The sequence below is a fragment of the Orbilia oligospora genome (genome assembly GCF_000225545.1).
Source record: "Orbilia oligospora ATCC 24927 unplaced genomic scaffold scaffold00097, whole genome shotgun sequence".
Taxonomy (NCBI): Eukaryota; Fungi; Ascomycota; class Orbiliomycetes; order Orbiliales; family Orbiliaceae; genus Orbilia; species Orbilia oligospora.
In genome coordinates this window covers 1,534,831-1,551,123 of record NW_011645654.1, presented here as the reverse complement: position 1 = coordinate 1,551,123, position 16,293 = coordinate 1,534,831, and the positions used below count along the sequence as shown (strand labels likewise).

Genomic DNA, 16,293 nt, shown 5'->3' with positions numbered 1-16,293 from the left:
ATCACAGTATTATATTAGTAGTATACGTACTAGTAGCAGTAAATAAAAAGCTGAACCCTTAATTTTCTCATAAATTTCGTAAATAAAAAAAAAAGTTAACAGATAGAGACACGTATGGGATTCTAGTAGTACATATGGCTAGGTATGAAAATATCAAGGGCTCTTCGACGATGGACTTCCTCTCTTCTTCTTCTTCTTCTTCCTCATCATTTCGAGTTTAATACCTTGTAGGTGTTTGTTTTCTTCTCCTTTCTTTCTTTCTTTATCCCCAAACACAAAAAAGAGGCCTTGTTTAGTATGCCACTCTGGTCCTCATATCTGCAACCTTCCTTTCGACTTCTCGAATACTTCTGTCCAATTCTGCTGCGATCATCTGCTTCTTATCGTACGGAAGTAGGGCGAACCTTTCACACACTATTTATTATACCACCCAAAACTGTTAGCAGATATTTCCAGAGAAATAATTAAACTGAAAGCGCGGGGTAAAGCGGGAGGGAATTGAAAAAAAAAAAAAAGGAGGAAAGCTTACAATCTCCATCAATAACCCCCTTAACAGGCACATAATAACTCCTATAAATCAAATGATCCCTTCCAGCCAACGGCGCATCTTCAGTCCTCATATGCTGTTCCAAAGTCTGGAAAAAATCAACATCCTCACGACTAATAAACGGCACCATAATCCCGATTGTTCCCTGTAATCCACTCCAAACCACACAATCCCTTCCACCGGCTACAAGATTAACCTTCTGTATTGAAGTAGGTACGTCTTGTGTGAAAAAGTGCGACATGAGGTTTACACGGTTTGGAGCGCCCTGGAGGTATGATTTTTCATGGAGGAGGTAGCCTGAAGATGGATCTTCGTCGGCTTCTTCTGATGCCTTCGGGGGGGCTCTGACGACCCAGAGGTTTCCGAATTTATCGCCACCGGCGACGGATTCGTAGTCTAACAGTGCGGTACAGGTTGTCCATCGGGGGACCATGTCGTCTGCGAAGGGGATTAACTTGTTCTCTTGTTGTTTGTAGACAACGTATGTAACGGACTCTTGGATGTCCGAGACGATGATACGGTTGTTCTGCGTGGTTAGACCGGTGATCAAGTTTGGTGCGACGGTGGCCTGGGTTTTTCGGAGTAGTTGTTTCATTCCTAGATCGTAGATTCGAAGGTCTTGACCTATACCTGCCAAAAGGCGGCCGTGGAAAGCGGCAAAGGCCAACGGGGCGTATTCTAGTTTGGTCTTGTGGATGAACTGGATTGTTTTCCCGCCGTCGGAAAGACGGTAGACGTGCGCATAGCCGCAAGAGGAGGAACGTGGGTTTAAGACTAGGTCCTTTGCTGTACCAACTACGAGGAAGTGTTCGTCGTCCTGGCTGGAGAATGGAACAACGGCAATAGAGAGCGCGGCTTCGTTTTCGCCGAGGTCGATCTTGTGGGTTACTTCTTTGTTGATAGGGTCTACTACTTCGACACAGGATGCCCAGTGGCCTTCACAACGTGGGTAGCCGAATTCCGAAGGTGGCAGTTCCGTGGAATCCCCGTTTTGGGCTTTTGCGATGAGATTATTGCGGGATTCAGGGGAGAGGGTATCTGCATCTGAAGAGACAACGTAGAAGTATGGTGCTGTTGGGTGCTTTGCCATCTTCCTGGGTGTGTAACTTAGAGGGATTGATTCCTGCTGAAGGTTTTCACTGATTTTCTCAACCGTGAAGATTCGTAGGTTGTTTCCCTGAATGCCGACCATACCTTCCGGACATTGTTCGCTGGAGAAGGTGCAGCCGTAGGTCAGGGATTGGTAGGAGAGTGGAGTGAGAAGGTATTGGCCTGAACCGTTGGTGTATCCGAGCCATGGTTTTGAGCTTAAGGCTAGGATGGCCGTCGTGCCGGCAGCAGAAACGCTGAACAATTTAACTGGTTGGGGTCCCAAGAAACGGGTTCTGGTGTCTGTCAGTTCACCGGTGATAGTGTCGAGAACCGTTCGAAGATAGACACCAGAGTATAGACCGATATGAAGGAACAAAGTAGAACGTTGTGAGTCACCACCCGCCGAATCAGGCATCGACATTATCCTCAGCGCTGTAGGAGCCGAGGTTAGAGCCTGGACGGATTTGGATTCAAGTGTCGAGTCAGGGTCTAATGAAAGGATTCTGACAGTGCTGTCATCACAACCGACAGCTAGGAAGGAGCTTCTCATTTTTCCTTCAGGCACGTCTCCAAGTGATAGACAAGTGACAGTACCAGACATTTCCTTTTTATCCTCATATTCGGCGAGTTGCCCATCTGAATCTAATTCGAAGTACACAATCTCACCACTGGATAAGGCGATTGCAACCTGGCGGGAATTTGTGGAAGCGGCAACAATCGATCTGTGCTGGGGCGCTGGCCACTCATTCACTCTTCTATCGGCACGGATGTGTCGAATACCCTTGGGGTGAACTTGCAGCAGTCCATCCTCTCCTAATTGTTGGACCGCCAAAGTTGGTGCCGAAGATAAAAACCCGGTATCTGTGACCTCTTCCACAGTTTCTCCAATACTCAAAACCAACGTTCCATTAGTAAACGATAGCACGATGTATGCATCATACTCGTCTTGACTAGCTAGTTTTGTAGTCCACACCGCAACAGGCCCACCAGGAAGCTCGGAGGATACTATCTCCGAGACTTCTAGACCATGTTTCAGTGTTCTAAAAGAGGACCGGGCGTTGGCTCCACATATTGTGTAGATTTGGGGCGCATCGTCGTTTGTTAGATTTGCGATCTGGCAGTCAAGAAGAGAGTTCATGCTGTCCACACTCTCCATAAGAGCCAGGTTCTCAGCTAGCCGGGGCGAGAAATATGCCGCATTAATTTCGTCGTCCGATGTAAATTCCGTCTCGTTATCATCATCACCAAGTTTTTCGAATTGGTAGAAGTGACTAAAACCACATTAGCAACTATATCTTAAGAAATCAGTTATGTGGAAATAAAATAAAACTTACTGATTGCCGTTCTCGCTCGCCACGAATAGGAAACCACTCTTCAGAATGCACAGACTAGTGGCAATCGGAACAGTGTCAAAGTATTTAATTCTAAGTCTTACGACTGAATTTTCATCAAAATCCAACCCGACTTTGAATAAGTCACCGTCCTCGCTCTGTAATAAGAAAAAGAATGCACCCCTCATTTTATGCATGACACCACACGTGATAAATCGCTTTCTGTTTGGATCTTCGCAGGCGCCACGTCTTCTTGGAATTGGAACCCTCAGCTCCGGTTGGTTCATATGGCGATAAGTAACAGCATCTTCAGAGCAGACCAAAACACCGGATGGGCCATCACTCCCTCCCGGTACGTGGAGCAAGAAGTTTGATGATCTTTCCACCGGCTCAGACCATTTCCTCACAACGTGATTTAGACCGAGATCTAACTCGTAGTATGTGAGAGACTTTTCCGCTTCTCTATACGCTTCACCAGTCGGATCTTGGTCTGTTTCGGAATAATCCATTTCAAGAACCGCGAATATTGGATTCTCATACCCGACGTCTAGGGCGCACAGCGCAAAAACTAGGCAATGGGGTTTGTGCGCTTCCAGTGGTGACGAAATCGTGAGTTCCGCCTGTGCATTTCTGTTCAAAACATAAACGAGCTTGTTCTTCTCCACCGATGCAATGAGGCACGCTCTTCCTCTCGGATCGCAGGCAAGGTATTGTCCGGGCACTACACGGCGAACCCCAGATTTTCCGAATGTTTCGAGATGTAGCCGCTTAAATTTGTTCTGCGTTGGGATGTATTCGAGGATTGTGATACGTCCAGAGTCGGAACCGATTATGATATAGTCTATCATAGACATGAATATCGTTAGCCGCAGCCCGTTTTGACAGCACAACCAGCGTTTCAACCTGTATCCCTTTCTCCAGCTCCAAAGTCCCAAGCAGATAGTGAACCTCAATCCTTACATTTACACCTTCATTCGGGAATCTTGAAAGCACGAACCACGCGCGTGCGCGAGTATAAACGAAGGAATTCTTTCAGGCCGGTGTCTCTCCTTAAAAGAAATCACTAAATGCTCTTGACTTTGAAAGGCGATACGAAAATCACAGAAAGAAGATATTGCTAATAAAGGGACACAAAAGCTAGAACATACCTTTGCCACTTCCAGCCAGCCTGAACGCGGCCAAACATCGAATGATACCGAAGACATCGTGAGTGAGGATAGTATTGACCTTGCCGACGTTGGGATCGGGTCTGAGAAGGGACAATCGAGAGCCTGAGGCGACTACAATCTCTTGGAGCTTCTGGCCGGAGAATTGGCCGAGGATGGCTTGGGTGATGACGGTAGGTTGCTGAATCGTCAGAGAGTAGAGGAAGAAGTTCGAGGTCGTCGCCTTTGATGTGTTAGTCTTGAGCTCATGATGGTAGAAACTGGGGGCTACGTACCATGGTTAGTTCACTTTTATGCCAGCTATATAAGAGGTATCGTGAAACTGTTCCTTAGGGACTGGTTGATGGCGACGACGAGATAGATTGTGGATGTCGTCTTTCGTGAGTCGTTCCTACAATCGTTAACTTTTTCGCCAAAGGTCGCGTCGGGTTATATCCGACTAAATGTTGGCTTAACCCCGATCAGGCCTTCAGCCGACACTAAAAGCTGCCCTGTCGGATTCAATGTCCATGTCGCATGACGTCGAACGCAGACGACCAGTCGCATATTCACCGCTGTATAAAACCCCAAATAGAAAGGGGTTTGTTCCAATCAATCCTCCAAGGCCAATGGAATCTTCGTCTTCATAGACACTATCACGATGCAACAGGCTTCGAGACTCGTTCAACAGCGTGTGGGCGGCGGGCCGCTGGCCAGACCCTGCATTCACCTCAACCTCCATATTACCCGTCGCCCTATATTACCTCGCAAGAATAATTTTTATCGAACTGACCAACATCTTTGCTTCTCCTCCTCCTCGTCGTCCTCGGGCCCTAAGAAATCTTTTTTCCAAAGATTAAAAATGGCATGGGACGAAACACCAATAAAATGGACGCCAATACCAGTGGGTTTGGGCATTACATATCTTGGATTCAAGCACTACTCTACGGTTATGAGCCGTGAGAAGCAGATAGCTGAAGAAGAAGACCCTAATGACCCTCAGAAGAAGAGAAGGATACGACCAACAGGGCCTTGGTATGTTAATTGACCTCTACGACCTCTGTAGGGATCTTAGTACTAATATGATATGCCTGGTAGGCAAGTCCAAATTCTCTCCACTCTCCCTCTCAAGGCATTATCCCGTCTTTGGGGCAAATTCAACGAAATACCTCTCCCAGTCATATTCCGTCCATTTGGCTTCAAACTCTACGCCTTCATATTCGGTGTTAACATCTCCGAAGCCAAGAACCAAGACCTAAAATCCTACAAAAACCTTGCCGAGTTTTTTTACAGGGAGATCGATCCCGCCGTTCGACCAATCGACAAATCATCCGCAGTGGTGTCGCCTTCGGATGGAAAAGTATTGATGGTCGGTGAGGTCAGAGAAGGTGGAAAAGTCGAAAATGTTAAAGGAATGACTTATAGTCTCGATGCATTGCTTAGTGGGCATGGAGAAACTAAAACATCAAGCCATCCTTCCTCGCCAGCCATAATATTTGGGGAAAATGAAAACGGAACCACCGAGGCGACAACACCAGGCGGGCAGATTGTGGATAGCCATGAAGAATTTGCAAGAATGAATGGAATATCCTACACTGTCGGTGAATTGTTCTCTGGAACTGAAGACCACATAGACGCAAAGGCAGAAGATCAATCACTACCACCTGGGGAGAAGGGGGATGTTGCAGCTGTCGTGGGTACAAAAAGCACGAGTTGGTTTAGGAACCAACTTGAAGGGCCCAAGCGGCTTTACTTCGCGGTTATCTATCTTGCGCCTGGCGATTACCATAGATTTCACTCGCCAACAGAATGGGTTGTTGAGACTAGGAGACACTTCGCAGGTTCGCATCATCCCATGTTTTCATGATCATATTGGCCAAAAAGCTAACCCTATCACCAGGCGAACTCTTCTCTGTTTCCCCTTATCTGCAAGCACTCCTCCCATCCCTCTTCATTCTCAACGAGCGTGTCGTCCTCCTTGGCCGTTGGAAGCACGGGTTTTTCTCAATGACGCCAGTCGGTGCCACCAACGTTGGTAGTATAGTGTTAAATTTCGATAGAGAACTACGTACGAACAGTTTGACCAAGGATACAAAGGCAGATACCCTTGAAGGCCACGGGTATGCAGAGGCACATTACCAATTAGCATCCCAATTGCTTTCAGGTCATCCGTTAAGAAGGGGTGAAGAGATGGGAGGCTTCAGACTCGGAAGTACGATAGTACTGGTATTTGAGGCCCCCGAAAGGAAGGACGGTAAAGGATTCAAATGGACAGTGGAGCAGGGGAAGACGGTAAAGATGGGAGAGGCGCTTGGACTCGTAGAATAACGGCCCGTCTCGATCTTTTCAAAATAGAATCATGTAAATACCGATATATATCTGTCTATAATTGATGTAATAGAATACATACCAATTCAATCAAAGATACAGAAGCAAAATAATGTTTTGGAGGGATGGATATGTCAACAGATAAATTACGCTGTTCAATCACGGAAGCGAGTTAAGGATTGAGAGCGTACTCAAAAATCGTTGATACGATTAAGATTCATATTGTCTATTATCCGTAGGGTCTTGTCAATGGTAAACCATAGACTTTATGACTTTGGGATATCCAGCTCAAGATAAGTCCAGCGAAAGGAGCAGACCGAGCGAGGCACAAGACGCGGATCAGCCGATATATCGATGTTAATGAATGGCTATTTCGCAACGAACAAGGTTGGAAAAAGTGATATGTAGGCAGGGACGAGAGAAGTAGTGGTTTAAGGTAATTGTATTAGACTATATACATTGCAAGGCGCAAATAATTTGGTTGGTGGAGGAAATATTATCAATCGATGAAAAAAATGAAACTTGGGTGGAGGTTGAGGTTGAGGTTGGAACTCGAATTCAGTCTTGTCGCGCAAGCAAATTTGATAGCGGGTGCCAAGAAAACATGTAAAATATAACACTCAACGCAAAACCCACACCAGCGATATCGATCTTCGCATTAGACAATGATACTGCGATAACTGATTGATTAATTAAAAGAAATCCCCCTTGTATTGGTAATCAAGTCCCAGGAAATTTTCTCTAGGGCGAAAATCCATGATTATGCTATCATTCCGCTTCTCAATATTAATATTAGCGCAGAATCGGGGCTGCAATTAATAGTAAGTATATGTAGCAGCTTTGACATCAGGATCATGGACTGTTCTTATGTTATTAGTGATAGTATATATATATTAAACAAATGTTATGTTCATAACTAGTCGGTTTCAACCATGCATACTCTAAACTTAAAGCATCCGAATGGAAATCTAACAATACAACGGTCTTTACATGCTGAGAAGTCGGCTTCCCAAATTTAATTATACATATGTAAACTAACTTGGTGGTAATCAAGGAAGGGAAACAGATCGACCTTCGATCAAGATACTATAATCCAAGGCATATGGAGGGAACTAGTTTAGAGTATTTCAAATGAAAAAACAGTTAAAAGTGCGATTATTCGAAGGGGTTACTAAATTTATAAAACGGTCAACCGTACATACACGAGATTCATGGTCAGAACTGTCGTGTAACTATCGATATGCCCGTGTCTGCCACAAAAAAGGTCTATCGGTTACCTCTCAATGCGAGCAACCGGTTTCTAAATTAAATTAAATTTTTTTTTTTTTTTAGTCAATAGAAGTCCTTTAAAACTTATTAGCAACAATGGGGTCCCGTTTTCGCAAATACCCAAGTGGGCCACGGGTTTTCTTTCAAGGCTACGTGGTTCGTGCTATACACACATGAAACCATGGAATCATGATATCACCACAAATACGTATACAGATGAGTTGTTGGACGATATATATAACTCCTCGACATAAGGCCCCAAAGATCTATCGCCTCGCAATCGATCATGCACCAGCGATAAGGCCCTTGCTTTGATATATCGACCATTCCCTTCCCAGATTAATTTCTTCCCAAATACATCTTAGACTGGGATTATGTGTTGTCAAAGGGAAGAGGCCATGTCCAAGATCCACTTCAGAGCCGCAGCTAGCCCAAACAAGCGATAGTGGTGATTGTCAGTCGATGTGCCCTTGCGGTTCTCCCTTCCGCGACGGGGTGAACTTCACATTTGACTCCAATTCAATAGAAAATACGATATTGACATGTATCTCAACATTATTAATTGTAGGCATGAGAATAGAAAGAAATCAAGAGAGAGAAAAAACAAAAAGATGGGGAGCCGTGACTCCGGCGGATTTCCTCCCATTCTGGGACATCCCGGTGGTTGAGCGCAGGGGCAGAGACGGCATCAAACATGGCTGACCATGGCCTGGCATAGCATTAATACATATCGCCAACGACAGCATTTTACTGTCCGCTCAAGTCCTCAGCCAGAGCTCCTGTGCAGGTGCGGAACTCGAACTTGGCCACCAGACGCATTGAATCCGAGAGATTATAAGAGAAAGAAGAAGTCGCCTGGTACTGTCTGATTGGGAAATTAAGTTAGTGTCAGTATCGACCTCGTCTTGAATTCAATTCGAGTGAAGGCTGTGCTTCCCGTCTTATTCAATTTCCTCCTTTCGCTGGCGGCCCCCGAAAAAAAAAATATCTTAGAGTCGAGTATATTAATATCATCACGAGGAGATCCAGAATTAATTAAAATTGGCTTCGTAAACCCCTTCTTCTTTTGCACAGAGCCTATTCATCTCGAGATCTTCTCCCAGAACTACAGAGTACAAGTACATACATGCAGCGTATGTACCCACAGTATCCAACCGTTGTGATAATTAATTAGCAACCGAACATATCTGAAATCCCATCGATCCTCCATTCCTCGCACTCGATTTCTTCCCGCATCTTCCTAGGATTAACCTTCTGCCTACTCTGTTACGACCGCCTACCCCCAGCCAGCCGCTAGGAACTTTCACTCGAATTCCGGAGTCGCTCAGATATTCCCCCAAGCTTAACTCCACGTTGCATCAAATTAACAAAAGTTGACAGGACTGCAGTCGCTTTGCTTTGCATGCCGCCACCGTCGTTGTAGACCTCCAACAGTGCAACGGTGGTGCGTGGAGTGCAGTGCAGTACGCAGTGCAGCCAGCTTGCCCTGCAGTTGCTTTGCTTGCTTAACTGTTGACGAACACACGACACAGCCTTTTGCATTTGAATTCGAATTCCCGCCCCGACTGCATCCTCTTATCATATTCTATCCTTGCCTCGTCGAGATTCTTCCTCTTTACCCGGCGACCTTTTGAATTCGCTCACTCCAAAACTCAATCTCTCGATAACTTTTTTTATTTACCTTTTCTCCAACATCGACGGGCTCCAATACCCTCAACAACTTGGCAACCCCCCTGCCTCCAAGACAACACCCGGTGCACCCCATCGCCATCGCCAACCGTTGACCATGGACTCCGACGTCGAAATGGAGCTCGACGTCTCGACGCCATCGTCTTCCACCACTGATCTCACAATACCGCCTCTTAGTTTTTCCCCATCTCACAAATCTCGTCGTATCGATCTTCCTCCTGAAATCATCCTCGAAATTCTCTCCCTTTGCGCCTGGGAAGACCAAGATGTCTTCCGGCAAGTCTCCGACCTATGGGAATCTTACATTTCAAAATCGCTTCGCCGCACGCGATTCTCATACCCTGATCCGTTAATTCCTCTCCCGGTTTCCTTATCTAAATCTACGAGATATACCTGCGGGACGCATAAACTCCTTCGCTCGCTCACAATGTCATATCTTTGGACACGCCCTACCGATGAATTAAGGCTCGATAAGCGTTCCGACGGAACCTGGTGGCCCGAAGGAAGTGTCACTGAGGATTGGCTCTCGAAAACTTTCTTTTGGACGGAAAGCTGCACTGACCCACCGATGAAAGGGGTCAAGATTCGATTAAAGGGATGTTATTGGAACAACCAAGAGGGTGATTTGGTACTCCAGATGACGTGTTTTGCGGGGAAAGGTGATGCGGTTAGTGCAGCGGATGTCTGTTCAAGGATTAAGAGGCTATTTACCGCAAGTCCTTATCGGTATGTGTTATAATACGCCACCCCTTCGGCCTGGTAGGTAATTCTAACAGACTGTACTCCGTAGAAATGTACTGGTTTACGATGTAGAATTGAAGATGGGAGAGGATGGCATAGCCTACTTGGGTGGAAAGGCAGTGTTGACGAAGAAGTCTTGATTACTTTTGTTCAATGTCTTCTTTAAGGATTCGATTTAGCATTTTCGGAATATTTATCACAATCTGGCGTTGGAAATGGAAAGGATGATGAAATGTCAATTTATTTAGCAAGAGCTTGGGACCTACGGAGTCAACTGGAATCGCTCAATCAACAAAATTTTGGATTCAAAATACACCTGCGGATACACCAGAACACCAGCATAACCATTTCCGACACGCAACTACCGAAGAAACCCCTTCCGCAGCCCCAGAGACCCGGTGTTACTCGGCCTTGCCTTCCCAGCTCTCACCCTTGAGCTCATCCCACCGTTCAAAGATTCCCACCGCTCATCAGCAGTCCATTTTTCAATCGCTTTTTCAAGGTCCCACGCGCTTTCATCTAGATATACTTTGGCGATATCATATTCCACACACTTCGTTCGAATCTGGAATCTCTTTAACACATTCCCTTCTTCGGATTGCACCGGGCTAGGTGAAAGTGACGGCCCACTATAATAGGCTCTGGGGATGAGGATATGATTCCGCCCGGCGAGCAGTGAGTCTGAATATAGCCGGTTATAAGAGCGGATTATCTGGGACGGAATGGAATACTGGAACGATATGGATACTAAAGAGTCGTTGGGAAGAAGGTAGTGAAATAATGAGTTGGAAGAATTGATCGTCTCGGGAGGATCAGTGGAGTATGGTGGCGGAGACGGCGGAATGTTACTTAGTGTGTATGAAGGGGGTTCTAATTTGATTTCTGTGTCGGTCTCTTGGTTTCCTTTGGGGCGTTTTATGGGGCAGAAAGGGCCTGGCATTTTTATTTTCATCACTGTTAGTATTTGGAAGTCTCTTTTTTTGCTTGGATCTATGGAGGCTTTTGTTATAATTTAGCGACCCTTGATTCCCCTTGTGCTTTTGTTCCCAATTCGCTGGAGTTTCTGGTTGATAATTTTGTTTTTGTTTTTCTAACTTTGTGCATTCTTCTGCTTACTTGGGGGGGGGGTTTCTATTTTGCAGGTTTAATGAGGGTGGATAGATCTCTTCGATACTCACAATACGTAATGAACCTTGGATTTTTCTTTTTATCCGTTTGATATCATGTCAGTAATTACTGTTCCTGGAATAATGCGGGTTCGATTATAAAATGGAATACGAACCGATATACATAAGAAACAAACATAACGTCCGCAGCACTCTGATTTGTAATGAAGGGCCGATGTGCGCTTTTCAGTATCCTTTTCATCGAAGGAATGTAGTTTTTCATTTAGCTCTTGGGCACTTGAAAGCTGGACTTTGTGAAGTAGTGTTTGGCAAGTTGAACAAGAGGCGGATGGGGGCGGGGTAGAAGTTAACGTTTCATCCATTTTCTTTTTCTAGGCCAATATATGTTCTTACGACGGTAGGGACGAAGTTTATGCTAACAGGGACGGAGATGAGTTTGAGAACGGGGTTTCGAGCATTATATCCATGGCTAGGTAGCATGGCAGTTCCACACGAGGGCCCGCGAGCTAGTTGGGTTGCCACATTCACGGATAGTCTCCGCCACCCGAGCCTTAGTCTATTCTGAGAGGCACATCCATCTTGCAATCTTAGGGATTAATATGGACATGTACAAAGCGGGCAGGGTCTGGGTAAACAACCAACTGTCATATATATATGACTAGGACATCTCGAATTGGTTCCCATGTCCATGTTAACGTTACACGAAGAAGTCGAGACGTTCGAACTTTGTATGGGCTTAACCACGCTGAAAATGCAACAAAGTTCAACAAGTTTTATCGATTCAGTTGGTTGATAAATTGCCCCAAAAAAAGCCCGTTAAGTTGGCTTCCCACGATAACTTCACAAACATATAATTGGCTCTTAAGTAAAATACGACAATAGTATTGACTTGTTGTACAGAGATGCGGGGGCCTCCTTCGTATGTGAAATTTACGGATTGTTTTGTTATAATTGGGTTTAAAAACTTCTGCTGGATCTTTGTAGCCTGAAGGCTACATATATTATTATTAATATTGTCATGGCCGATGGTCGTCGAGCCTGAAGTGCTTTCCTTCAGAGATCTGAATTTAACTACAACCCTCAAATTTCTCCCTTTAATAGCTCTATGGATCTTGGTGTACATTTATATGTGTTAGATATTTCGTAATCCATTGTCTTAAGGCCGGATTTCATAGGATATATTGTGGTGCCCACTCGTACCTGTTAGAAAGTATATTTACCCGCAGTAAACTGATTAAATTTATATGTCTCCAAATACATTGCTATATATATCTATAGATATCGCTACACACACTAGAACTTATAATGATTATAGATTTCCGAGCCTAGACATATGGGCATTATTTTAATGTATTTTACACTGCTTTCTGGAAGCCACCGGAAAGACTGCGCTGAAGTTCATTCGGTTTTAGTTCTGCATCGAACGGAATGGGAAATTAATATTAAATCTATCGATTTGAAAGTATAACATGACACTATCACAGTATTATCACTAATATCAAGCAGGCTGCAATATACTAGTACTATAACCAATATCAATCTCTAATTTTATTTGTTAGATAATGAACTATTTACTTGCATTTAATTTTAGGGGGTTGATCTCGATGGCTGGTAAATTATGAATGGAGTGTGTGGTGTCATGAATACGCCTAAATTCTGACCTTAAGGTATAATTATAAGTTTAAAGCGAATATATTTCGAATTCTAGAGAAGTTTTGTCACCTGTCAGGTCCACGATGTCTGAATCTAGACCGATTCTAGATCAGGAGTTAAGCCAATTAATTATTAAGACCCCTGTCATTTCACATTTGTGATATTTCGTCTACCACAAAATTGGGTGGAACGCCGCGTTGCCCAGCTTGTTAGCTATCTGCAATGCGCGTCTGGATCAGCGGCACCGCCATTCCGGGATTCTTAACATAAATATTGGCTACGGCGGTTGCGCACGTTGCTTAGAATCGTTTACATACCTACATACCCGGCTTAATGGCTGGTCTTCTCATACGAAACCCAATTCCTTTTCTACTAGCATCTAGCTCATCAGCCTATAAGTCGACGCCACATGCACCGGGCGTGAATGCAATGCAATGGATCACCAACGGCCTAGACGCTACAAACAGGTAGCGCTGACTACTCCTCGCGTTCCACCGAAGTATATTCGGAGACCGGATTCTGAAGAGGACTACGAAAATGAGCGAGCAAGAACGAATGTTATTATCCAAAAGATTTTCAATGTGCTTGCCGTGCTCGGGATCATCACATTGCTTTTCTTGACGGCGGTAAGATATGATACTACGAGTATGTGAAGCTACAAGGCTACCTTCTGTTGTTGACTGAAGTTTTGATACTTGAAGAATAGTAGTTTTATTTTCGGGTAGCTGGGCTAATATATTCCGAAGACGAAAGAGATCCTTACAAATGCGCTGCAATAACAAACGAAGGTCGCTGGTTGGAGTCTGATTCAAATACTACAGACCCACTTCGGACCTGGCAGCCTTTTGGATGCCTATTACACGATTATAGTAGAAGAGATATAACTACATGCCTACCAAAGCGTCGAATCCTATTTGTTGGGGACCAGGGCATCCAGTCCCTGTACTACGCTACAGTTGATAAACTGCAACCAGGGACCAGCTGGGGAGAACTTGACAGGAAGTTCAGTAGTGAAGGGTTAAATAGTGTTACAGTCGAATTTATATGGGACCCATACTTAAACTCTACACGACTAGCCGAGGAGTTGGAACCTTGGAAAAATGGCACGCTTTTGCCTGGATATCAGGCAGGCGGAAATTATGACCCACCGGCTCTCTTTATAGTCGGTGCGGGAATACGGTTCGCAGAACGAGGGTTCGACGAAAATCCACTCCGGGTATGGCGAGAAGCCGTGGACCGTGTTACAAGCCATATGCGATGGGGTGATCGCCCAACATTTTTGGGCGGCAAAGATACGCTGATGCTTGCGCCAGTCGAACACCCAGCGTGGGAGAAGCTCCAGCCAGATGTTAGGAAGAGCCTAATGCCGTCGGTTGCGCTTGATATGAATAAATATCTAAACTCGATAGCCACCATCCAGGGAATGGATTTAGTGAGGGCGTGGAAAGTTTCGTCGGATGACAAAGTGGATCTGGTGGTTTCGAATCATGTTTACAGTAAATACCACTCGAAGGAGACGAAAAAAGATGGAATAGAATTGTTGGAGGAGGTGGCGGCGAGAAGAGTTGATATGGTATTGGGGCTAAGGTGCAACAACGTGTTAAAGCAACTGGGAGAAAATCTCCCAAGTGATTGCTGTACATTGCCGCTAAGTCTAACTTGGTTGCAGAGCTTCATGGTGTTTCGGGGATTACTGGTGATTTTAGCACTGAGGGGGTGGCTGTGGTGGTATAACCCGAAGCTACAAAGTAATCGTGCGTCTTCCGATCGATACATATACGAAAGTCCCCCAGTTTTCAAGCTTGTTCTAACTTATAACTTTTATATAGAGATAAGCTACCTAGCAAGGTTGATTTATCGTTTTGGGCCAGAGAAGGAGGTGTTAAGAAGACTCTGGCGCCTAGCTCTCGTTTTAGTCCTTTGCCTTTTTGCAGATAGGTCACCAATCTTTTATCATACAGAACGGCTATGGTCTCCTGCAAAATTCCAAAAAGCTCTCCTTTTTGTCTTCGTTATTGGGGTCTTCACTTTACGAAAACCTACATCGACTACGGTAGGTTGGGAATTGGACAAACGGGTTTTAACTGAATGGAAAGGTGCAGCGCTTGCGATCCACTTGGTTTCTTCATACCTTGGGGCATCAACTGAGTTCTCAACATTCGCCCTAATATTTTTGAACTCACTCGAATGGACGATTTCACTTCTTGCGACGAATGCTTCCCGGAACGGAAGCTTGTATTTCCCTAGGAAACTCTTGGCTATAAACTATGTGGCCTTACCAACAGTTTTTATTATGCGAACGGAGTATTTACTCTACCGAGTACCAGCTCTGCTTTCATTTTGGTTTGTGATAGTTTATATGACGATTAGGATACGCTCCTGGGGTAACAAGGACGTGGAATGGTATATGGGGAAGCTGGTTATTTCTGTGATTCTAGTCACGGTGTTCTTTGGGGCGCTTGGAGTTCATAAAAGGGTCTTGGAAGCGCTTGAAGTGCTCTGCGCGATTAAGTGGGATAGCGAATTAGTGAAACAGTTGGGTTTCAAACATATGGGAGCAGCATACCTAGGGATGGGAATAGGTTGGGTCTATGCCAATGTGTTCTTACTCTCGAGGGGAAATGACAGGATCCGGAATGAGCGTTATGCAGGTTACTTAGCTTTGTTTTCTGGTCTACTATATTGCCTCCTGAAGGTGCAAGGTTTCGATTGGTTGGATGAGTGGCATAACTGTACATCGCTTGCCAGGGTCGCATTTTTTGGAGTCATCAGGCTTTGGCTTACTGGGGGCGGAGTCAGACAGAGTGAATTTTTTATCTGGCTGGGAAATATGGAAGCTGCAGTTCTGGGGATGATGAATCACCTTTGGCTATCAGCGGATGGAGAAGCAGTTTTGGATCTGGGGTTTTGGGGATTCAATGATGTGGGCGTTAATTGGAATTGGGGTTTCTGGACGTTAGTATTTGGATATCTCTGTTGGGTGGTAGGAGACACCCGAGAGACGATAGTGAATTGGGTTCTGGGATTCCGTACGGAGCCTATTACGGCGGGCGAGTTACAAGATAGGAAGAAGACTGATACTGATGCTGTGGAAATGGTGAGCGGAGATGGTCAAAATGATGTTGAGCTTGGAGATTCAAAGCAACCATTGCAGTCGTCTGGTGGCCCTCTAGAGCGATTTCCAACGAACGGGGGGTTACGTGCGGCATGGGTTCTCATCACAGTCTGGATCTTGAATTGGACAACATGATGATGCATGATGCATGATCATGATCATGAAGGCGTGTTGAAGATGTGGTATTTAGAAATTTCCTATTTAGGATTAGCTCTATAACAGGGATCGTCCTTCTCGGTTGCGCCCGCGAAACCAA

At 45.0% G+C, this 16,293-nt stretch overlaps 5 protein-coding genes across 5 annotated transcripts; 3 read left to right on the top strand and 2 right to left on the bottom strand.

The window, feature by feature from the left end:
- Positions 1–292: 292 nt before the first annotated feature.
- On the bottom strand, positions 293–4,857 carry AOL_s00097g460 (uncharacterized protein; the record flags this gene model as incomplete). The annotated part of the gene is made up of 6 exons (XM_011126293.1): positions 293–414; positions 530–2,910; positions 2,974–3,811; positions 4,119–4,359; positions 4,426–4,527; positions 4,615–4,857. The coding sequence occupies 6 exons, from the start codon at positions 4,855–4,857 to the stop codon at positions 293–295; spliced, it is 3,927 nt and encodes a 1,308-aa protein (XP_011124595.1).
- A 120-nt stretch (positions 4,858–4,977) lies between these two features.
- On the top strand, positions 4,978–6,443 carry AOL_s00097g459 (uncharacterized protein; the record flags this gene model as incomplete). The annotated part of the gene is made up of 3 exons (XM_011126292.1): positions 4,978–5,150; positions 5,214–5,956; positions 6,016–6,443. 3 exons carry the CDS (start codon positions 4,978–4,980, stop codon positions 6,441–6,443), a joined length of 1,344 nt encoding a protein of 447 aa, XP_011124594.1.
- A 3,055-nt stretch (positions 6,444–9,498) lies between these two features.
- Positions 9,499–10,282, top strand: AOL_s00097g458 (uncharacterized protein; the record flags this gene model as incomplete). The annotated part of the gene is made up of 2 exons (XM_011126291.1): positions 9,499–10,127; positions 10,192–10,282. The coding sequence occupies 2 exons, from the start codon at positions 9,499–9,501 to the stop codon at positions 10,280–10,282; spliced, it is 720 nt and encodes a 239-aa protein (XP_011124593.1).
- A 221-nt stretch (positions 10,283–10,503) lies between these two features.
- Positions 10,504–11,082, bottom strand: AOL_s00097g457 (uncharacterized protein; the record flags this gene model as incomplete). The annotated part of the gene is made up of 1 exon (XM_011126290.1): positions 10,504–11,082. The coding sequence occupies one exon, from the start codon at positions 11,080–11,082 to the stop codon at positions 10,504–10,506; it is 579 nt and encodes a 192-aa protein (XP_011124592.1).
- A 2,274-nt stretch (positions 11,083–13,356) lies between these two features.
- Positions 13,357–16,172, top strand: AOL_s00097g456 (uncharacterized protein; the record flags this gene model as incomplete). Its single annotated transcript, XM_011126289.1, has 3 exons — positions 13,357–13,567; positions 13,669–14,676; positions 14,752–16,172. 3 exons carry the CDS (start codon positions 13,357–13,359, stop codon positions 16,170–16,172), a joined length of 2,640 nt encoding a protein of 879 aa, XP_011124591.1.
- Between the last annotated feature and the right edge of the window lie 121 nt (positions 16,173–16,293).